We start from the raw sequence: 24151 nt of genomic DNA on the forward strand, positions 1-24151 counted from the left end.
ATTTGCTGTCAGACTAGGGTGGTATATATAGCTGTGTCCTGCAGGGGTTAGTCCTGTATCCAGTACTGTTTAATACTTCTATTAATGCCTTTTATAATGGAGTGGATAATATACTTCTTAAATTTGCACCACACTGGAAAGGGATGCAAGCACTTTGGTGGATAGGATTAAAATTCAAAATGACCTTAATGAGTTGGAAAGCTGGTCTGAAATCAACAGGGTGAAATTCAATAAAGAAGATGACAAAAAAATCAAATGTACAAATACAAATGAGAAATAACTGGCCAGTCTTGCTGAAATGAATCTGGACATGATGGCAAATCCCAAACTGAATACGAGTAAACAGTGTGATGCAATTATGAAAAATTGGTAATATTCTGTGGTGCATCAACAGAAGTGTTGTATATAAGACAAAGGAAGCATTTGTCACACTTTTCTAGGCATTGGTGGGGTCTTATCTAGAGTACTATGTCCAATTTTGGGTGCCACGCTTTAGAAAACCTACAGACAAATTGGAAAATGCCCAGAGGAGAGCAACCAAAATGATCAGACATCTAGAAAAGCTGAACTGTGAGATCTGGGCATGCCTAGTTTTGAGAAAAGATAAGTTTTCACATCCGTTCAGTGCTATACATAGGACGGCGATCGATTGCTCTCTGCAGCTACTGAAGGTAGGACGAGATGTAATGGGCTTAATCTGCAGCAAGGAAGATTTAGGTTAGGCATTACGAGAAATGTTGTAACTAAGGATAATCAAGCACTGGAACAGGTGTCCAAGGGAGATGTACAATTCCCAGCACTGAAAGGTTTTAAGAAGAGATTGGGAAAATATTTGTCAGAGATGGGCTAGGCTAACTTTGTCCCACCTCAGCAGGGAGTGGTGGACTAAATGACCTCTCAAGATTCCTTCCAGCCCTACTTTGCTTTGATTGCATATGGGTGTGAATGACTCAGGGGTGGGTTGCTAATTGCCTTTCCCCTCTGGGTCATTAATTCCAGTGCATTCCAGCAGGTGGAAATGGAAAATTTTAAGCATCTGATGGCTCTTCAGTAGTCTACTTAGTTAAATATGTTTTGCACTGAAAATCATCACCAAATCTTGCAAACTGGTTGGCTGTCATGAGAGAGATTTTCCTACAGTTCACCACCACTAGAACTCCACCAGAACAGGCTTTAAGTCACAGCTGCAGTTTTAAGCAGACTGCACAAGGTTAAAGCACCAGCTGCACCTTGCAGGTACATGCACAATCACCACTGCTCATGAATGCACTTTTTGTGCCCAAACAATCCAGAATCTATGTTTGCAAAGTGCAGTTGTAGCCACCTATACAGCCGTTTGTGAAGTATCAGTATTGTCTATCTAACAGTACAGGTATCTAAGTGCAAATGCAAATGCAGTGTTTCTGCAACAACAATTGATCACTCGCTGTTTGTATCACTCATGTAAGCATTGTCTCTTGGAATCTGTGAAATGCAGTGCCTCTGAAAAATGAAGATGCTGAACTCAGACACAAAACCAGTTTGCATCTGGAGGAAAAGTTTTGCTGCACTGCGAAATTCTGTGTGTGACATATGTGGCATTCTCCCTCTATTTGGCAGGAGAGAAGATAAACAGAAGCATAGCAAAATGAAAACAAAATGGAGCATGTGTGCATCATGAAATAATTACAATGCTGTTTCATTAGAATCTAAATCTGGACAGGCAAGCTTGCTTTCAAAACAATTATGCTCAAGCCACAAGGATAGAATATGAAAGCAGTGATATCTTGCACTGTAACAGCCAGTGCCCAGCTGCTGTAAATCAGCACAGATTGGCAAAGTGGAGCTACACCAATTTGTACCAGCTGAGAGTCTGGCCCAATAATTTTAAGCCTCCTAGAAGTTTTCAAGGACACCAAAGTCTCTGTGTCCTGTAAGGTAGTGGTTACTTATAATAGTCTTCAGTGTGGTTTGGAGGTGGCGTGTACCAGAAGTAGCTTTGTAAGACAAAGCCTTACAGAGAGGTTCAGCACAAAAATCACAACTTCAAAAGGCAGCTTTTCCCATGGCCTTTGGATTTGATTTCCGGCTGAAAACCACCTGGAAGCCAAAAAATGCCATGCCTACTTCTCTAGGTTTGTTTCACCTCTGAGTCTACCCTATATTCAACACCACCAGAACCTACACGGCTCACCTGGCAAAGTGAGTTATGCTACGTGCCTGTTTATTAATGTTAGGAAATTCTCAATGACAGAGAAGTTTCACACCTAACTGGCACTTCCCCCCACCCACCCCTCTGAGCTTGCGAAAAGGTAGTGTGTTTTTGACCAGAGCAGTTGCGTGTGGCGTGACCACAAGTAAAAGTAAAATAAAATACACCAGATATTGGGAGAAGGGGAGCATAAAGGTTACAAGCGAAGGTCTGGTGAGCTGGAAGCACCTTCTAACACTCCCTTCAGTTCCCAGTTATCAGATTACTAATTTACCTCCTGTAGCACCCTCTAACTGCTCTTTCCAAGCATTCCAGAAGGACTGGCTCCTTTCTCCAAGGCGGTAACAGTCTCAGGACAGAGAGATACGCTCTGGTGAAGTTACACTACATATAGATCAGCTGGAAGTAGGCATGAAGCTCATGATGCAAGAGGCCAACAAAAGAGCAGACAAGACAGGAGCACCGGTGGGGTGACAACGTGAAGAAGGGATAGGCAGTAAACTATAGGTTGTCAAGCAATACCTTAATGGAGCATAGTTTGTACAAAGATTATTACAAAAGTGTGTCAGTTGGGAAGACGGGGGACATTCTCTCACACTAACCTCTGTCACATGTGACTCATTCTCACCGTAATTCTCTTTCCCAGGGAGGAAGTTGAGTGCGCCATGAAAGTTATGTTGTTTTGAAGGAAGGAGCCAGAGGTGGGGCATATAGGTGTACATTTTTAGAAATGTGTGCTCCTCTTGAGGTCTGTTGAGCCCAACCCCTGCTTTCTCACCCCATAATCAAAAATCAGATACAAAACTCCAGTTTTTCCAGAATAATTTTCACAAGAAATGTTGTTAGTCTGTCACAAAATCCAGGAAAATGCCACTTCACCATGAAAGTTTTTTTTAAAAAAACAAAAGATGGAAGGCAAATCCATTAACTTCAACCTACAGAAGCTATGTAGTGGGTATATCAGCTTTGAACGTGGTGATTCAGTCAGTTTTGAGATAAGCAGAGCAAATTCATTATCCCAATGGAGCAAGAACCTAGAAATAGTTAATTAAACCCACCAAATGAAGTCTCTTTCCTCACCATCAAAATTTATTCTGGGAGGCAACACGACAGCATCTTCCTCAAATTAAGTTGGGCTAAAGACAGGAAACTGCATCTTCTAAACTTTAGAAATAGATCTGAAACATGTAAACATAAGATACCGTGCCCCTATCTTTTGAGTAACATTTATATTATCTAAAATAAACAGTCTTTCTGAAGTTGCTCTGTAATTGACATGTGACACAGTCCACATTGCAACTGATATGATAAGTGCAGTAAACAGCAGAAAATATGCTTCCTTATACGCTGAGAAACACTCATATTTCCTGAAACAGATAAACTTTATTTTGTTGCTATGCAACCAGCCTGCAACATACTACACTCTGCAATAAATAAGAGTCAGAATTTTACAATTGAAGGGCAGTGTACGGCTTTTTCTTTCCACCCACCCCAGACTCCTTGCGTTCAAGTCCCTACTTATGTTCACGCAGTAATGTTCCATCATTGTATTCTAAGATGTTTGCAAACTCAAGCTTTCGGGGAAAAAATGATCCAATAAGTCAGGTTCAATCTGGAGTACTTCCTATAGTGCATAAGACAAATTTTTTGAAGGAGAGGTGTCAAGGTGCTATGTGATTGAAGGGAAGCCAATGGCAATGGGTCTGAGTCTATGCCCAATGCTCCAGGACTTAATGAACACACAACTTAAGAATACAATGCTACCTCCTGCTCAAAAAACCCCCTTACCATTAGATTTCTAAGGAAGCCTTTTGCAAAGCATCCTGCACTGATCTACATTCACTCACACTGATGCACCCATTGACTTCAAAGGGAACAAAGTAAGGCCTACAGAGATCACTTTAGAAAACTCTAGCTGTTATACAGGTTGGCATCTCTTATTTGGCATCCTTGGGACCTGATCATTGTCAGATGAGAGAATTTGCTGAACCACAGGAGGTCAATATTGTCTAGCAGCATTACCAACACTTCCACTGCTTATTGGACTCTTAGAAGATATTTAAGGGGTAAGTTACAGCTAAATAACAGCTAAATCACAGCACAGAACAGTGACAGCCAGGTCTGGTAGCTGGAAACAAATATTATGGGACCACGGGAAAATTGGACACACCCACGATAAGTGGTCATCCAGCTAACTAAAATCATGACAGACTATGGATGCTGCCAGACGAGAGTTCTGGATTAGAGAGGTTCAACCTGTATATTGTTTAAATAAGAATGGTGAGATATCAATATCCATCTTCATTTTGGCCAGAGGAGACTATTAGCTTCTTAACCTGAATGCCGATATGTATTGGGGGCGGAGGGTCACATAAAGCTGTTACGCCCGCTCCCATATTATTTATGCACCTATGCAAAATTCCCATTGAACTCAGTAAAAAAGATCTAGTTTGCTCAAGACATACAGGCCCAAGTCCCTTATCTTAGTTTCCTCACACCAAATGGTGTCAATATGTATGGACCTGCTTCAGATGGTGTTAAAATTAACAGCTGTATATCTTTCAAGCACACAAGCAGTTTTTATTTGATTGAAATACTCATGAAAGTAAAGCTTTGGAAGGTCACGCCATAAATAGCTACAGCCCTCGTATAAACAATGGGATTAGTCATTTGAAAAAAAGACTACTCATGTGAGCCAGAGTGGGAAGAATTAGCCTCTTGGGGGGCCCAGTAGCCATTGGGCTATTAAATCAAAGAGAATCTTTCCACTGACTTCAGTGGGCTTTGTATAAGGCCCGGGTGAGTCAAATTTTGCTATCCGTACTTGTTAGAAGAGCCAAGCTGAATTTCAGGGAACAGGCAAATATGATGCGTCTCGGCCCAATGGCTGTAAAGTACTCTTTATATGCCAATGTGAAATATCAGCCAGTTTATGACTGTGAGGCTGGAGAGTTGCCGTATTATCGAAGTACTCTCCTACTTTCTCTGAGGTGTAAGAATTCCCACTTTGTAACCATGAGGACATTCAGCAAATGGAATATTTGTCAGTGCTGATAGAGGTTGTACCTCCCGGGTTCTGCACCCTCCAGACAATAAGGGAGTTTCCCAGACCAGGGAAGGTCAGTGCTGTGTCCCTCGGCTCCCAGGCTCTGACTTCTGCTTCCAGCCATGGGGCACTGCTCCCTGCCATTGTCTCAGACTTCTGCTAGTGGCCGCCAGCCTCAGCTCCAAACCACTAGCCTCAGCTTTTGGCTATTAGGCTCTGCCCCTTGTCCCCAGGTTCAACTCCCCACCCTTGGGGTTCTGGCCACTGAGCTCTGAAGCTAACTGCCAGCCTTGGGCCCCAGGAATCTGCTCCCAGCTGCTGGCCAAGCTCTGTGGTCCTGCATCAGCCACAGTCCTGCTGTGCCAATTTTTCTCCATGAGTGCTCCAACCCCAGAGCACCCATGGGCTCCCTGATGATTCTGGGCCATGGTTGTAGCCAGACCAGAATGTCCTGGACTAGTGAAGTTCAACCTGCATTCCTAAATTGAAAATCAAGCCAAAAAACCCAGCACGCACTTCCAGGCCTTCCTTATGCATCAATAAAAATAAGGAGAAGCGCTCAATTTTACTGACATTTTTAGCAGTTTATCTATGACATGTCTTTACCTCAGCTTCTTCATCTGTAGGAGAGAATTAGAGGCCAATCTTCCCATACTTATTCACATCAGGGCCAGATTTTTGAAGGCGCTCAGCTTATTATAGGAGCTATTCTGGGGTACCAAGCATTTAGGAACACCTGGCTTAGGTCCTGTTTTCAGAAGTAGCCCTGTGTAAGCCAATAGGGCTACTCTCCTAAGTAAGACTTTCATAAGGGCCAAAGAGAACAATCTAACCACAGTGAACAGAGCGGCCTTGTCTGGAGTTTCACCTTGCCTGTGCTAAATCTTGGAAAAATCAGGTGAAGTTCTTCGTACCAATGTCCTGTCAATCCCTTTCACGCTCTGGCATCCTGTAGAAGAAAGTAAATATGTATAATGAGAATATAATTAGAAGACTAATTAGCATTATTCTGGAACTGGGCTTCTGGCCAAAGAAGACCCTTGACTGTTGAGAGGCTAGTTAAGACACAGGTCTGGAGCTCAAGTCCTAGGTTTGATGTTTGGCTCTTCTACAAACTTCCTGTGTGACACTGGGTAAGTCAATTTCATTGTTTAATTCCAGAAGGGACCATTATGATGATGGAATCTGGCCACGTGTATAACACAGATTAGAGAATGTCATCTGTCAATTTTTGCACTGACCTAAATAATTTGTGATTGAGCTCAAGTGTGTCTTTTAGAAAAACACTCAATCTTGGTGTAAAGGTGCCTCTGATGGAGAATTTGCCACATTCCCTGGTTGTGTGTGCTAACTGGCTAATTACCTACACTGTGAAAAATTTAATGTTTAGTCCCATTTGATTGCTCTGTGCCTCAGTACTCCAGCCGCAAAACAGGGGTAATTCTGCTCCTTTTGTCAGTATTGTCTATGTAAGTTGCCAATTCTTCAGGGCAGAGACTCTCTTCTTCTAGATTTGTGCAGTGCCCAGAACAATAAGATCCCATTCTCTCTGGTTCTTAGTCACTACAGTAAGAAACATAATCAATAATCACAGAAGAAACTATTCAGGATGAAAACTGTGTTTTGGTATGTGAATGTGCAGCACCGAGCAGAACGGGTCTTTACTGCAGTGTCTACAGACTACTGTAATACACAGAAATTTGTAAAGTTTACAGCTCAATGCAGGTGTTTTAACTTCTATAGCTTAGTGGATAGGGTACTGGGAAAGTCTAGAAAATATGACTTAAGTAAAGGTTAAAAACTGGTTTTGTTAAGTTTGGAAAAAGAGAACACTGAGAGGAGTCATGACCCAGGCTCTCAAGTAGCTAAAAGGGTGTTACAAGAAGGAGGGGGGAAAATTATTCTCCTAAGCGTCTGATGATACGTCAAGAAACAATGGGCTTAAATTGTAGCAAAGGAAGTTTAGGTTGCCATTCCAACAGGCTATGGGATATTTCTTTCTATCCTGCACCCACCTAGTAGTGTTAAACACCATCATCATCCATACTACTGCGAGCTCGGTAAAGGGGTCTAAGGAATACCATAGGACTTAACAGTCCTAAAATGTCTTTGAGAAATTAAATAATCTCTGTGTTTTAACCCTACCAGGGCAAGAAGTGGAAGAGTAGGACTGGAATAGACTTCAAGAAGTTATCTAGTCCAGACCTCTGTGCTAAAGGCAGAACTGCACAACAACAAGACCCTTCCTGAGAGCTGTTTGTCTAACCTGCTCTTAAAAATTGCCTATGACAGAGATTCCATGACTTCCCTAGGCAATTTTTTGCAGTGTTTAACCACCCTGGTAATTAGGAAGTTAGCCCTGATGTCCAGCCTAAACTGCCTTTGTTGCAGTTTAAACCCATTGTTTCTTGGGCTAGTGTCAGAGATTAACAAGAAAAAAAATTCACCCTCCTTCTTCTAACAACCTTCTATGTACTTGAAAATTGTTATCATGTCCATCCATTGAGTCTTCACTTCTCCAGCCTAAACAAATCTAATTCTTTCAATATTCCTTCATAGGTCATGTTTTCAAGACCTTTAATCATTTTTGTTGCTTTTCGCTGGACTTTCTCTAATTTGTCCACACCTTTCCTGAAACATAGCACCCAGAACTGGACACAATACTGCAGCTTATAAATGTGGAGTTCAGTGGAAGAATTACTTCTTGCGCCTTGTTTGTCATACCGCTGCTCATAGTGCCCAGAATCATATTTAGCTTGTGATCAACCATGACCTCCAGATCTCTTGCCACACTACTCCTTCCTAGGCAGCCGTTTCCCATTTTGCATGTGTGCAACTCATTGTTCCTTCCTAAGTGGAATATTTTGCATTTCTCCGTATTGAATTTCATCCTATTTAATTCAGACAATTTCTCTAGTTTGTCCAGATCATTTTGAATTATAATCCTGTCCTCCAAAGCACTTGCTACCCATCACAGGTAGGCATCTCCTGCAAACTTTACAAGTGTGTAGTGTCTGCCATTATCTAAATCAATTATGAAGATATTGAACAGAACTGGTCCCAAGACTGATAGCTGTGGGACCCCACTCAATATGTCCTTCCAACTTAACTGTGAACCAGTGACAACTACTCTCTCGGAACAGCTTTCCAAATGGTTATACTCCCACCTTATATTAACTCCACTTAGGCTGTATTTCCGTAGTTTGTTAATGAGAATGTCATAGGAGACAGTATTAAAATCTTTACTAAAATCAAAATATATCTTAACTACTGCTTTCCCCTGCATCTAGGAGGCTTGCTGCCCTGTCAAAGAAAGCGCATTTTCACTGATGTTCATTATGTTAGACTTCTAATCGCTACTAAACTTTTCAGTGAAAACCAAAACAAAAAAGTCACTTAGCACAGCCGTCATTTCCACCTTTTCTGTTACCATCTTCTCCTCCCATTGAATAATGGGCCTATAGTGTTCTTGGTCTTCATTTTGCTTCTGTGGTATTTGTAGAATGTATTTGTGTTACTCTTTATGTCTCTAGCTAGTTTAATCTCATTTTGTGCCTTGCCCTTCTCATTTGTCCCTCCTCTAAGTTTGTGGTGATTGTTTATGCTCATCCTTTGAAATCTGACTTATTTTCCATTTATAATATGCTTTGAGTTTTAGATCTTTGAAGGTCTCCTGGTTAAGTCACAGGGGTCTTTTGCCATACTTCCTATCAAGGATGGTTTGAGGAAGCTTTGGAAAGATCATTCTCCGTCATAAGAATGGCCATACTGGGTCAGACCAAAGGTCCATCTAACCCAATGTCTGTCTTCCAGCAGTGACCAATACCAGATGCCCCAAAGGGAGTCAGCAGAGCACATAATCATCACATGATCCCTTTCCTGTCACACATTTCCAGCCTCTAACAAGTAAAGGCTAGGGACACCATTCCTCCCCATCCTGGCTAATAACCATTGATGAACCTAACCTCCATGAATTTATCTAGTCCTTTTTTGAACCCCGTTTAAAGGCCTGGTCTTCACAATATCAGAGAATCATTTCTGTGGAACCCTGTTCAGTTTCTGTAAATGAGTTGTTTTCAGTCCTGTAAGAATTTTCCGTAAGGACAACTTCAGTGCAGGCTCGCTTATGTGTGGGGAAAGGGGCAGAAAGAGTGCCATTGGTCCCAGAACTATTCTGCTTGCTCAGACCAGGATGACTTAGGGCAGACAGGCAGGCTTTAAAAGAGGCACTGTGCATCTTTACCTGATGCAAATACAGAGGATAGCCCTGGGTCTGACCATCCCTCCAAGGCAACAGGTGTGATCACTTGCTGGGGCCCATGATGTCCCAGCGGGGCTGGGCACAAAATATCTACCTTGTGAGCAGAGAGTCTGCATGTCATTTCCCTCGTTCGTGTCGCACATAGAAGCAAAGGGATGGATTTTGTGCACATCTGGGCATCCTTTGAGATGACAGGGATTATACAAATGGGAGACAGCAGGTTTGTCTACACTCCAGTCAGAAGTGAGAGTGTAACCAAAAATACATGGTGGCAGTGACCCCAGCACAGGTTAGCAACCTGATTAGGTACCCAGGCAGGCCTGTGGGCCTAAAACCCACACTGACACCTCCACATTTAGCCTCAGCAGCTAGATTAAATCTAGCACATCTTGGCCAATCTGAGCTGCAAATAATGCTTTAAATGGCAATGGACACAGAGGGAAGGACTGTGACTGTGGAAAGGAAGCCGGTGTCTCACCAGAGAGTGCCATTGCGAGCTGGAATTCTTCCTTCAGCATCTGGAGAACTTCTTTTGCTCCTTCTTCACCCTAAGAGATTGAAAGGCAACATGTTGTACTACCATAGCTGTACACAGCAGGGGGCTGAATTAAGGTTTCATGGACCATTTTCACTCTGGAATTCCATGTCCCTGTGTTCGCACCCATACCACTCCCTGGTCACATTTTTGAACATGTGCCTGTGTCTAAAAGGCTAGTCCAGAGGTGCCCAATATGTGGCCTGCAGGCTTCTCATCCACACAGCTTTTTTATCCGGCCTGCTGAGCTGGCAGCCGCACCATTTTTGAAAGGTGGCTGGGAGGCTCTGAGCTACTTGTAGTTCTTTAAAGAGTGCCCTTGTGCCTCCCAGCGCCACCGCAGCTACCTTCTCCAGCTCCTGTGCAGCGCGGCAGTGGCAGCTTCCAGAACCCTGCTGCAATGTATGTGGGCAAACAGCCAGCAGGGGTTGCTGTGGAGACCACGGGTTCTATCCTTCATGGGGGTTTGTCTCCGCATGGCCCCCGTAGTGAGTAGTCCTAGTGCATGCTAGTTCACTCGCTCCCTAACTGACATGGCAGCGTATCAGCCCCACTGAGGGTGTCAAGGCGCTGAGCGCGCTGCTGAAGGGCATCACACTGGCTGCCTACTATGGCCAACCCAGTATCACCAAGGAGTGGCAGGAGTTCCGCGTTGCAGGAGTTCCGCACCCTGCTCGCCAAGATGAGTGGCGTTCTCCAGGTAGTGGTGCCTGGACGGACAGATGGACAATGGACAGACTGGCTGGGCTTGCAGGGCAGTGAGAGGGTGTTGGGAGAGACAGATGGATAGGGTACAGAAGGGTGGGGATGGAGACAGATGGACTGGTGTGGCTGAAGGGAAAGTGGGGAGTTGTCGGGATAGACAAATGGACTGGCTGGGCTGGAGGGGAAGTTGTCAGGACAGATGGACAGGCTGAGCTGGAGAGGCAGCGGGGACGTCAGGACAGATATATGGACAAGTTGGGCAAAAAGGGTGCATGGGGGGATTGGGTCTAAGGCTGGAAATGGTTTGGGGCTGCAAGGGGTTTAAGCCTGGGGGCAGTTGGGGCTGCAAGGGGGTTAAGCCTGGGAGTGGGAGGAGAGGTAGTTTGGGGTTATTTTGTGTTCAGCCCCCATAACACATAAAAAATCACCATGTGTCCCCTGATGAAAAAAGGTTGGAAACCCCTGGTTTAGTCTAATTATCAAAATTTGGATGTCCCCCTTTGATGAATTACCTGATAAACCAACCCCCAGATGACTGGCCTTCCAATGAACACTGCCCTGGCCCCAAGAGCTAATGCCTTGAGAACGTCAGTGCCTTTCCGCACTCCGCCATCCAGGAACACCTCCACCTCCCCTTCCACTGCCTCGACAATTTCCGGCAAGACATCAATCTAGAAAAGTGAGAACAGGGCAGCAGCAAATCAGTCAATGAGGGATCAATCTTTAATGGAGACTGACACGAATTGCGTGCTAATTTATGTGCGCCGATAAGACAGTTGTGTATACATCTCATCATACTAGTGGGCCGAAAGAGGAATAGGTCAGTACTGACTGTGTGCAGTGCTGGGGCACCTTGTTGCAGCTTCTGTCATTTTCATGAAATATAAAAGCAAGGTCCTAGATAGGCCAGTATGCACCTTTCACAATGAAACCTAGAACCAGATAACTCTCATCTTTTGTTTAGCATAGTGCACTATGGATGTGCCAAGTCCAGCGACTGTCCATTATGGTCCTAACCTATCAGACCTGAGGAAGAGCTTTGTGTATGCTCAAAAGCTTGTCTTTCTCACCAACAGAAGATGGTCCAATAAGCAATATTATCTTACGAAGCTGTCCTTCTAACTGTGCTAGCAGGCATGCACAAAGTAGGCCTGTAGGAATGCGTGTGATATACACAATCATCGTGGCTGCGTACACAGGTTTCCTGTATATGGTATAATTTATCTGTGTTATAGCTCATCAGACATAGGGATCCCATCATGCTAGACTATGTATGCACACACATTAAAAGACAGTCCTTGCCCTGAAGAATTTTGAAAGACTGGAGAGAAAAATTTCCATCAAAGATATTTTTTTCCCCCCCCGGTGTCTTTGTCGTTGAACAAAATTTTCTGATAGCTTTTGCATTTTTGTAAGGAAAATGTCAGCATTCACTGAAAACGCAAACGTTTTTCAGTATGTCCAATTAAAAGTGGATATGATAAGATTTCTTTAAAGATGTTTTGGTTTAAATTGTGGGTCTGAGAGAAGAATTCATTTTTTTTACCAACTCTATTTACTATTGAACAAGCCAAGGAAATGGTGGAAGAAAGAAGGAGACAATATTCCTATCTTAGAAAGGGGGAACTAAGGCAGACGCTGATTAAGTACCTTGCTCAATGTCACAAAGGATGCCTTGAGTCCCCAAACTAGAACCTTAAAGGAGAGGCAAGCAAACTTTTTATGTCAGGCCTCACCTTTTGCCTCTGCAATTAGCAGCCCCCTCAACCTGTCTGATGAAATCCAAACCGATGGACATTTTGGTTATGTTCATATGAAAAAAAAAAAAGTTTTGGCACATGAAGGAAATAAGTCTGTAGAAAATAAAAACTTCATGGGTTCGTCTACACTTGCGTTCCCCTTGCAAATGACGGAAATCAAACATGGAAACAAGGTGCATATTTTCATATTTGTCACCTCATTTGCACGTTATTTCAAAACAGCTTCTTTCGAAAGAAGAAACCCAGTGTAGACGCTGCTTTTTTGAAAGTAAACCCCATCTTTGAAAGAATCCTTCTTCCCTTTATTTAATGGGAATAAGGATTCTTTCAAAGATGGGGTTTTCTTCTTTTGAAAGAAGCTCTTGCTAAACAAGAATACGCAAATAAGGTGCCAGGTATGCAAATGTGCACCTCATTTGCATTTTTATTCCCCTCATTTGCATACCTCTTTTGAAAGAGGAATGCCAGTGTAGATGCACCCTATTAGTCGGTATATACATATGAATAGGCAACATAAAAACAGTAACAGATTTCAAAAATTTTAAATGAGATGGATGAGTCTGAGACCCAGCAGCCAATTCTAACTGCACCCTTCTTATGAAATGTCATGACCCCTTGAGGGGGCATCCCCTACTTGGAACACCCCTGCCTTAATGGCAGAGTCACCCTTCATGTCATGCCTGACTGTTTACTGTCAAAGCAAAGCAGGAGAGAGATTAGATTAGACACAAAGTGCTAAGGAGGCTGAAGCATCATGTTATAGAAGAGCATATAGGGATGGAATTAATTTCCTTTTAAAGAGTCAAAACATCACCCTCTTTCTACATCTAACCAAACTGCACCAACATAGCTGTACTCTAATTATTGAAGTATAATGCAAACCATAATTAAAACATGCATTTCCTCAATGTGTAATTAGGCATTAAACAGTTTGGGTTCAGCTCATTTCAAAAATCCATCAAATTAAAGCATGTGATTATGACACAAATAAAAACTCTTTATGATCTGGTACAAATTTATATTATGAAGATTGCATTATAAAATATATCCCATTATTGTAACATGAAATCCTGTGAACAAACCAGAACATTCAAAATGCACACCATTAACTGTTTCTTCTCCTCCGTGCTATTTTATACAAGCAACTGATTTTTGTAATAAATACCATTTTTTCGGTTCAATTTTTTCTCTATTTCAGCAGGCAAAATGTGAGTAGACTTCTAAGTTCATGAATTTACTCATTCATGGAGCCCTGGACATACACATCCATATCAACAGATGCAGATATCTGTGGCAATAAAGTGGATACCCATGGGTTTGCAGGGCTCTGGTTATTTGAAATAACTTTAAATGTCTTCAAGAACTGTTCATTTCAGAATTGCTCTTATATCCAGTAAAAATTTTCAGAAGTACTGAGGTGACTTGGGTGTCTAACTCCCATTTTCAGAAAGGAGAAAACAAATATTTGCAGATGTGCCTCATTTTGTGAGTACTCAGCTTCAAAAAGTGCTGTGAACTTGCCTTCTGAAAATTAGTACTGCTTCAAGTACCTGAAAACTGAGACTAAGAAGAATCACTGGACATGTGTAGTTGGGCGCCTGACCCGCTCCAGCAGGAAAGGGGTTAAAGAAGGTTGGAGGGAGTCTGAACAGTGCCCCAGCCAATTCGGAAAGGGCACCTATGGGAAGGGCAGTTTGCTGGGGAAGCTCTGTATATAAGGAGCTGCTCAGCAGAGCAGAGACAGTGGGTCCTGACCAGAGAGGGTGCAGGACTGGCTCCCAGCAGGGGAGGAGCACCTGGAAAGAGCAGTGCCGGGCGGGCTCAGGGGAACTAGAGAAAGGCGCCAGCCTGACACCCACCAGATTGTTGGCCTTGATATAAGGGCCAGAAGGGTGCAATGGTCACAGGAGAAGTGGCCCAAGAAGTTAGAAGCAGTAGGAGAGAGAGAAGGAAGAAAGGACAAGGCTGCCAGAGGGCAAGGACCAAGAATGGTGGATGATTCCAGGTCCCCACCACCACTTATGGCACCACACCTTGCTCCTAAGGACAGCAGCTGATACAGACTGAAACTTGCCCTGAGGCAGAGGCGCGAGACATTGGCTGCAGATGGACGCAATGGAAGGTGTAGAGACTGAAGATTGCTGATACCCTGGAAGGGGTTGAGAGACTGCGTCGTGGGCACTACCAAAGGGCAACGTCTCAAGAGGATGCCATGATCCAGAACAGAGACAGAACAGAGCGACAATGGGCAAGACACCCTCCAGAAAAGAGTGCCCTGCTAAAGGTGGAGCTAATTCCCACTGCAACCAGCAGGAGGCACTGCAGCAGCGCGTTGGACCCCATTACAATCCCACTGCAACCAGCAGGAGGCACTGCAGCAGTGCGTTGGACCCCATTACAACATGTTTAAAAGCTTGGTCTAAGTCCTTGTTGAAAATGGGGTTTTGACTTACAAGTCTATGGTGCACTCTTGAAGATTTTACCGATAGTTCACTGCAAATCATCTTTTCTGTTTAAACTTCAGAATTCATGGAGCACTGATTAGTAAACACAGATCACCAGACGTTGGTTAGTTCCTCAGCTGAGAGTCTTGAGTGCTGTCCAATACCATGTAAACTTGGAATTTTTACAATCTATCATTTGAAATTTGCTTTCAGCTACTCTTCAAATACTCAAGGTAAAAAACCCAGGCGAGTGAATGTTTGCAGAAAGCAAATACTAAAAAGTCATGACACCACTGTTAAATTTCATTTCGAAGGCAAACAACTTCTCATACAAACACTTGTCCGTTGTTATCTCAGATCTATATTACAGAAGTTACCAGGAAGGATCAAGTACTAAATTCTGCTCAGGTAAATGATCATAACGTATGCTCTTCTCCCCCTATAGGGGTAAGTCACCTACTGATATAATGATAACAGGCCCTAACTTGCAGGGTGGGAGGTGGTCTGAGGGGAGCAGGAGGACCATTTGGCCATGGCCTCAGGAGACACAGGGGCCTCACATTTTGCAGTTTTTCTACCGAATCATTTACATTTATTATACCCCTTGCAGTTATAACAGAGACAACAAAAGATGCTATCTATACCTGCAAAAATAGATTCAAATCAGTGTGAAACCTTGGGCCCACCCCAATTTTTCTGTCACATCCAAGTTTGATTGGAGTAGCATCTGTGATTAGTGATTCTATGTTATAAAATGCTGTTTGCAGGCTTTGCATCGTGCAGAGGTTTTGAAAGTCGTAATTAATTCTGTCACTATAAAGTGATTTTGCTTGGTCTGATGGTGAATTTAACTTTCACATTAGATGTTTATCTCTGCATAGGAGATTTTTCATGCTACTGTTTTTTTCTTGTGTGTCTTCATAACCATATCAGGCTCAGCTGTAAGCTACCTCTTCATCCTGTTGTAGATTCACCTTTAAAGGCTTTTTTTTGTGACAATAAACTTTTAATTCTTACTATTTAATAAACTGTAGATCTAATCTGGCAATTGCCCGTTTTCATATTCATAATAACGTGCCAGTTCCTGGCAGAATTTAATCACGAGAACATGTCAGCAGATGAAATTTCAAGACTTTGAAGTAAGGCTACAAGACCTGAAAATAACATCCCCAGATTATCATATAATAGTAATTGTGAAGCATATACAATTTAAAATGTTGTATATAGACAATAGATTTGAAATTGGCGCAAGCAAGAGACTGTGAAACCAAGAGTGAAGCAGCATTTAATTGTCTATAGCCAATAACATCATTTCTCATAGAACAGATGCCTGAGCCTTTAGCTGTGACAATACTGACAGTGACATTGCCAATGCTGCTGATGAAAGCTTTGTACCTACAAATGATACTTCAATGCCACTGCCTCAAAATGAGGAGGTGAAGTGGCCTCCCCCTGGCTCTGAGGCAGAGAAGGCCTCTCAGAGACCTTGGTGGGCAGGCCCAGAGCACCCACTCCCCACCCTGCAGTGAGCAGCACCGGGGACCGGAATTGCCAGAGGTGGGGCACAGGGCTCATCAAGAGGCTGGCCTCCGAGCCGAGTAGAGGCTTCTGGCCAGGCTCCTGCAAGCAAAAGCTGAAAGGCCCATGCCAGGCTGGCCAGAGCAACTGGCCAGCCACCCTGGCCACACTATAGAGCCACAACCACGCTGGCCTTTGGCCTGGTACCCAGAGTTCCCGGATCTACCTGTGCCCCCTGGCCCTTGGCAAGCGCTGTGTCCCAAGGACCAGCCTGAGCTGGTGAGCCTACCTGCTGCCAGCTACCCCGAGGGCCCAGACTTGCCTGCACCAGAGAGTCTCCCTGCTGCCAGTTACGCTGAGGGCCACGACTAGCCTGAGCATGAGCGCTTACCCTCCACCAGCGACCCCAGGCCTTTGGGCCAGCCTGAGCCTGTGGGCCTGCCTCCAGTCCACTACCTGAACAATGCGGAGATGCCCAACTGGCCAGACTTGCCCATAGCTACTTACTCCAAGGACATCAGCCTTCCCGACCGCCCCGAGGACTCCGAGTGGGAACAGGAGCCAAAGGAGCTGGTAGGAAGTGGCCTGGAGGACGCCCCATGGTGGTGTGTTGTGATCTGGATCCCCACCGCCCAGCTGCCAGTGAGAGCTGTTGTCAGGGTCCTGAACCAGGGTGCAGCAGAGCAGGTGGGCCTGTGCCCCTCTACCCCACCCCTAGGAGAGGCAGTCCCTTGGCTCTCCCAACTCCCAGGCTTTGCTTGAATGGCTGTTCCCTTGCCCAGGGCTAGGATAAACCCCTCGAGCACGGTTTGAACTGCTCAACCCTGCGAATAAGGCGCTGAACCTTATCTTTGCAGCCTCACCGTGAAACAGGGCCTGGGCTCACTGAACTGCTAACTGGGTTTGCCACCTGCCTTGAAGCAGGGCCTGGACTCTCTGAACTGCTAACTGGGTGTGTTGTTTGCCCTGACCTAGGGCTATGTTTGGACTGCAGGTGGCCCCACCCTGCACCTGGGTGCATATATTACCTGCCTGCTGTCCCATTAAAGGGGACGAGACCCGGTGGAGCCTGTCTGTCTGTCCAAGGTCAGGAAGCACCTAGACTTTGGAGAGATGCGGTGGTCTGCTCCACGCCAGAGGGGGCACACTCCCCTGGCAGACACCTCTACAGGAGGTTATTAATCAAGATACAGAAATGCCCACGATAGTGATAGCCACAGAATCTATGTTTGATTTAGAGACTGTGCAGGCAGAAAATGAGGACCTCAAAGATGCTGCACAGCAAGAGCAAGAACTTGTGACTGGCACAAGACACAGGGTAATTACCGTGGCATCAGAACCCACTGTTGGATTTCTTGCTAAGAACAATGTTGTTCAAATGCAGTCACTTCTCAAAGTTAGTTGCTTTCAGTATCCAAAGTATATACCGAAAGATGATGAAAATTATCTTTTTCCCCCACTCATCTCCTGACAAAAACTTTTCCAAATGGAGAGATCTACACAAGAGATTGGCCCTGCTGAAGCATGGAAAAGCAGGCTCTTCACTGTGTACTCTGGTTCATTTTTAACAGTAACACTTAAAATGCATCAATACTGTCTGATCCATCTGGTTGGAGCGTCAGTAGAGGTTGGAGGAAGCTGAAAGACCAAATGCCTTCACTATCACATAAAGATAACCATGTTACATGGAAATCAACTAGTAGAGCAGCACTAGCTAACAGTTCAATTGAAAACTTAAGTCTGAGTGAAATAAGCACAGAAACTCACAACTGGAAAAAACATCTTACGTGCATATTGAATGTCATTTTTTGTCTTTCTGAACTGTGATTGGCTTTGTTTGGTTCCAGACAACATATTGGTCACCCTACAAACAGAAACCTTCATGGCATACTTGAGCTTCTTAGCAAGTATGACCCACTTTCAGGTTATATAAGGCATGTTCATGAATCATAAGAGAGCAGAAAACACATGTAAAGTCTATTATCTGTCTACCAGAATACAACATGAGTTTATTAAGCTGCGTGGAACATTTGTGCAAACAACAATTCTTGAAGAAATACAACATGCAAAGTACTTTTCAATTCTTATTGATGCAACTCCAGACTGTTTTTATAAAGAACAGGCAACCAGGGTTGTTCACTATGCTAAAATTCCTAGATGTTCAACGGTTTCAATAGGCAAATGATCCATTTTGTTCAATAATTTCATGAAAAAAAATGTAGAAAAGAAATCGCTGCTCACGTATTAGAAATTCTGGAAGTCTTCAAATTAAATTTTCAAGTCTGCATTGGCCAAGCTGGTGACAATGGATCCAATATGTGTGGGAGGTACAACTGAGTACAAGCAGTCCTTCTTGAGCAAAATCCAAAAACTGTATTTTCTCCAGTTGTGGCAACCACACACTAAATCTTGTCAGCGTTGATTGCACTGAATCACGTAAGGAAGCAATCACGTACTTTGGAACAATCCAGCCACTGTAAAACTTTTCAGAAGCAGTCCTCAAAAATGGGAAACTCTGAAGCAGCATCTGTTTGTTTCCCTTCACAGCATGTCGATGATGAGATGGTCGGCATGAATTGATGGCATCAAACCAGTTGCACAGCATTTGGATCCCATGAGAAAGGCTTTACATGAGCTTGAATCCCTTATTCTCACAACATAGGCTCATGCTGAGCTTAAGGCAATTCAGAAGTACACATCCAAATCTGAATGCATTTTAATGTCACCCATATAGAGGAAGCTGCTAAAAATGATCCACAAAACAAATCTTTTAACTGAAGCATGCAATGCTACATTAGATATTGAGAGGGATAACACTGAATGATTTCTTAAAGATATTGAAAAGATTCATGATCAACGGGCTGCCATCCCTTCTCAGTCCAAATTAGTAGTACAGGATATTGACATTTCATTTGAGTTTTCCACCAATCACAGCCTAACACCTCCATGGCCATGTCTACACTACCACCTTCCTTCGAAGGGAGCATGGTAATTAGGGTGTTGGGAGTTAACTAATGAAGTGCTGCCGTGCATAAGCAGCACTTCGTTAAGCAAATTCCCCCCCACCCACCCCGCGCAGCAACTCCGAAGTTTTAAACTTTGAAGTACTGGCACGCGTCTAACCACAGTGCACCCTCCAGCACTTCGAATTTTAGGAATTGTACTTCTACAATTTTGAGGAGTAAGGGGACTTTGAAGCTGGCTCAGCATTTCGAAGTACCGGCAGATGAGCCGCGGCTAGATGCGTGCCGGTACTTCGAAGTTTAAAACTTTGGAGTTGCCGCGGGGGCGGGGGGGGGGGGCGGAATTTGCTTAATTAAGAGCTTCCCTATGCATGGCAGCACTTCATTAGTAAACTCTCAACACCCTAATTACCATCCTTCCTTCAAAGGAAGGTGGTAGTGTAGACAAGCCCAATATGAAGTAGAAAGACACTATCAAATCTTGTCTGCACTACAAGTGCTACATTACTAGAAGCTCTCGATAGACATATTAAGTCAACTTCCATGAGAAGCAGTAGCTACAAAAGTGGAAGAAACTGTCCCACTAACATAGCCCATCCCACACATGCGCTTAGGTCGCTGTAACTATGTCCTTCAATGGGGAGGCTTATTCATACTGCTGAATGACATAAGGAAATAAGCCTCAACTACTCTGCAACATTTCAAAAGATGGAGAAGTAATGAAAACTAGCCATTGAGATTTGCATTTCTCCTTTTGTTGCATCAGTTTTTAAAAGGTTTTGAAAAATTATAATATTATAATGTATCAAAAGGAAAAGGGACTGAAAACAAGTCTGGACATTATTCAGCTTATTACACTAGGTGGTAAAATGGAGGGGCAGAGAGAAAAATGGAAACAAAAACTAAGAATTTTCTACAATTTTGAAGTTCAGAAAACTTGGGAAACCTATTGCCTACAAGCTTGGTGGCAAAAGAAACAAGTTCTGTTGTACTGATCCAATCCTGCACAACTTTAAATTTTGCAAATTCCTTTTCCTCTTTCTCATCCAATTCTACTTTGACTCCTGGTTTCCTGCATGACTCCTGATTTTGGGCACTCTCTCATGCCCACATGAGCATCCACCTGCATTACCTGCTATATACACAGTCTCTCAGGAGTCCAGGAATCTCAAACACCAGGGAGCCAGGAAGGAGGTGAATATGGGGAATCTACAAAAGAAGGGGGAAGTGGTGGGGAAACTCAAAAAGAAGGAAAGCTGGATGTGATGAGCAGGAGAATTGTGGTGGTTAGATGTCTAAGTGAAATGAGATGTGTATTCAGAGCTGCATGTTAAAATACTGCCTAATTAGCATACAATCCCCAGAATTCCAGGCCTCCATCCTTAACTGGCACCGATAGGAGAACGTAGCATGATACAGAATCTGCTGGTCCCTTTCACGTTAATGGAGCTGACCAAAGATGGGTCACTCATGGACACCGGGGGACACAGATAGAAAGGATTGGGATGAAGTTCACTGAGATTCAACCCACAAACAAATCCAGACTTTACACTTACAATAAAACAAAGATATCAGAGTTAATTCAGCTATAGTTGGCTTGTCACCACAGCTATTCCAGTCCACAAATTCTTTAGATCTGACCACTGGCCTCCTGCTACATTATTTGTTCCACATTCCGCTGTGATGTATTGCCATCAGCTAGCATGAGGCAAGACATTGCTTTGATATATCAGAAGACACGTATCCACTCTTAACCTCCTACGGCAGTCTAAGTTCTGAATTATCCATGGTATGCCAAACATCAAGAGCTACTTTTCTCCTTTTATTGGGCTCTTACGTGAGCTAACCTGAAACCACTCCTTTGGATTGCTTTCCTGAGTCCTGCAGCCAGGGCAGGCTGCCCAGGTTCCCAAGGGCAACAGCCCACATATTAATTCTTCTGTGGCTTTTGGTTGGATTTCTTAGAAGAAAGAAATCCACATGCCGCCCTCACACATACCAATGAGAAGTATGAGTGCTGAAAAGCACGTTGCAAAATTCTAGGGGCCTTGAGAGGAACAGCCCATTGGCATTTCAAAAATACAGCCCAGTATTTTCATGTTTCCTCTTCAGTAACCGCATGTGCTACTTAAAAGGAGCTAGGTGGGGCAGAGAGAGAACGAACAAGTTAGCAAGAGGCTGCAGAGGCAATCAGAGTTACCAAACAGATTCTCCAGCACCATTCCTCAGAAGTTTCACTAATACTCACAGTGGCTGGCACGCCATCCAGTTGGCGTGCACCATGGTTCGACACCAGGATCCCATTTACACCATGCTTCACAGCTTCCTTAGCATCATCCGCTGGAAGAAACAAGATTCAACCCATCAGCCCTTGCAGCTGGGGCTGTCCGTGCAGACGCAGCAGCCTCTGCACAACTCTTCTCAGCTAAAAGGCATCGACTCGGGACTCTGGCATTTCATGGTTGAGCCTTGCTCCAGCCTCTGGATAGTTGTGGCCCAATCAGAATTAAAAGTAGCATTTGAATCAGCTGGAACATTGGAGGAGGTGAAGGAGCCATTACTGATCTCCTCTGGTGGCACACCTGCAGTTCACCATCACCTCAGCAGTTCTCCTGCGGTGTGTTTAACTCTAGTCTGAAATGATTAATATTACATTAAGCATGAATTAGCACTGTGGTCACTTCACTGTGTTTGACCGACTTTTGATGGACTCCAGAATCTCCAGAAAGATACAAAAAAAACGTCCTGTTCTCACCTATACCCATGCAGAATGCAAGCTAGAGCTGAGCTTGGGTCTCTACATGTCATGGGTAGAATACGTCTATATGTTCTCGTTTCCAATCACGGCTGATTTCAGATATACCTAAATTAGTGCCAACACACATCAATGCCTATAGAATTATTGAAAATGGAACATTGTATTGATTTGGGAATATCGGATAAAATGGAAAATGAGTACCCTCCAGCACTGAAGCAGAGAGATGATAGTCCAACAGCTAGGGCCCTAGTCTAAATCTCATGATTCTGGCCTTTGCTCTGGCACAGACTGAGCGACCTTGGTCAAAACACTGAGGCTTTTTTTCAAAATATGACATAAGTGCCTAAGCCATTTTTGAAATTGGCATTTAGGAGCTTAAGTATCATCACAAGTCAATAGGGCTTAGCACCTAAGTGACACAAGCACTAGGGTGTCCAAGTCATGCACCCAATTCTTAATGGGCCTCAGTCGCTGCATCTGTACAATGGGGATAATAGCGCTTTCCTGCAGCACAGGGCTGTTGTGAGAATAAATATATTAAAGACTGTTAAAAGCTCACGTCCTTTGACAATGAGGGCCATTTAAAGTACCACAGATAGAATGATACTTAATTTTACATATTCAAGTGTGTGTGTAAGGATGTAAAACTATTTATAGTAATTATTGGGCGCCCACTACCATAATATCAGAGCATGGCTGTACACAAACATACCCATAAACCATGTGACATATGAAACATTATTGTTCACATTCTAAAGATGGCTTAATGGAAAGATTGATGGTCAAACAACTTACTCAACTTGCCAAGAATCAGGAACTGAAACCAACTTTCCTGCCTCCCGTGTCATAGCACAATGACCTTTCCCTTATGTACGTAACCGAGTGGTGAGAATCTCTGCCAAGTACAACTGAATTGTGCTAATACCTGGAGTATGGGATATGCATAGAACAATGTAAACTTGATTTCCACACAAAACAACATTCTTTTTGTTCTCTGTGTGTACAGCACCTAGCATTATGGGGTCCTGCCCCCTGAATGGATCTCCTAAAAGCCACTGCAAGCAATAATTTCAGACCTACTTTGGTTGTCCCATTGGCAAAGCAGTATGTGAAGAGAGCTAAGAGGAAGTACCCCATGGATATCACTGGTTTGGTTGCAGGTGATGGTGGTCTCTCGGGAAGACACCATGATTTAGAACACCAAAGATAGCCCTCTAAGTACAGGGAAGTACTGAACACTAATTCCTAGTTCTGTGCCTAGCTTGCCATGAGGCCTTGGGCTACTCACCACACAGGCTTGTCCGTGGGGACAAAGGGGGCAAAGTGTCCCCCCAATTCCAGTTTCATGTACGGGGTGCCTGCAGGGCATGCTAGGGGAACCCAAGGCATCCTGGGAGCTGTAGTTCCTTGACCAACTCCCTGCCTAGAGAGCTGGCCCTGGAGCAGGAAACAGACTACATTTCTCAGCATGTCCTTGGAAACTAACTATGTGCATGTCTTAGACACTGATGTGAAATTATTGTCGTGAAAAAAAGTTTGCTGTTTCCTACAATTTATTTCTTTACTACTAGTCTATCAATAGTCTTAACTGAAAAACTCCGAAGATGAAGACCGGAATATTTTGAAATATTGTTTTTCACTTACAATATTACAGCAAGACCCCACAACGTAATTTCAATAAAACGTTTATTACAGTATAAATGTTTTATTGTTATCATAAAATCATTTCACCAGTTGCTGTTTGCATTCAAATTTTCCATTAACCTCTCTAATGCACACACATTGCACAACAGTAACAGAGAGTAAGCCGTGCTAGTCTATACACTATCAAAACAAAAAGCAGTCAAGTAGCATTTTAAAGACTAGCAAAATAGTTTATTAGGTGAGCTTTCGTGGGACGTCTTCGTGGGAGCTTTTGTGGGAAGTCTTCTAACTCCCTTAGACAAAGGATCAACGGGCACAAAACAGAC

The 24151-nt window shown here is 43.6% G+C and overlaps 1 protein-coding gene across 1 annotated transcript in view; it reads right to left on the bottom strand.

Annotated features, from left to right (window-relative positions):
• Positions 1 to 6115: 6115 nt before the first annotated feature.
• Positions 6116 to 24151, bottom strand: part of HAO1 (hydroxyacid oxidase 1) — a 46253-nt gene continuing 28217 nt past the window's right edge. Inside the window, exons 5-8 of the mRNA XM_074988460.1 lie at positions 21672 to 21763; positions 11251 to 11409; positions 9977 to 10046; positions 6116 to 6186 (exon numbers count right to left, since the gene is read on the bottom strand). Coding sequence (XP_074844561.1) covers positions 6116 to 6186; positions 9977 to 10046; positions 11251 to 11409; positions 21672 to 21763 — 392 coding nt within the window. The remainder of the gene's footprint in view (positions 6187 to 9976; positions 10047 to 11250; positions 11410 to 21671; positions 21764 to 24151) is intronic.

The sequence above is a fragment of the Carettochelys insculpta genome, chromosome 3, assembly GCF_033958435.1.
Source record: "Carettochelys insculpta isolate YL-2023 chromosome 3, ASM3395843v1, whole genome shotgun sequence".
Taxonomy (NCBI): domain Eukaryota; kingdom Metazoa; phylum Chordata; order Testudines; family Carettochelyidae; genus Carettochelys; species Carettochelys insculpta.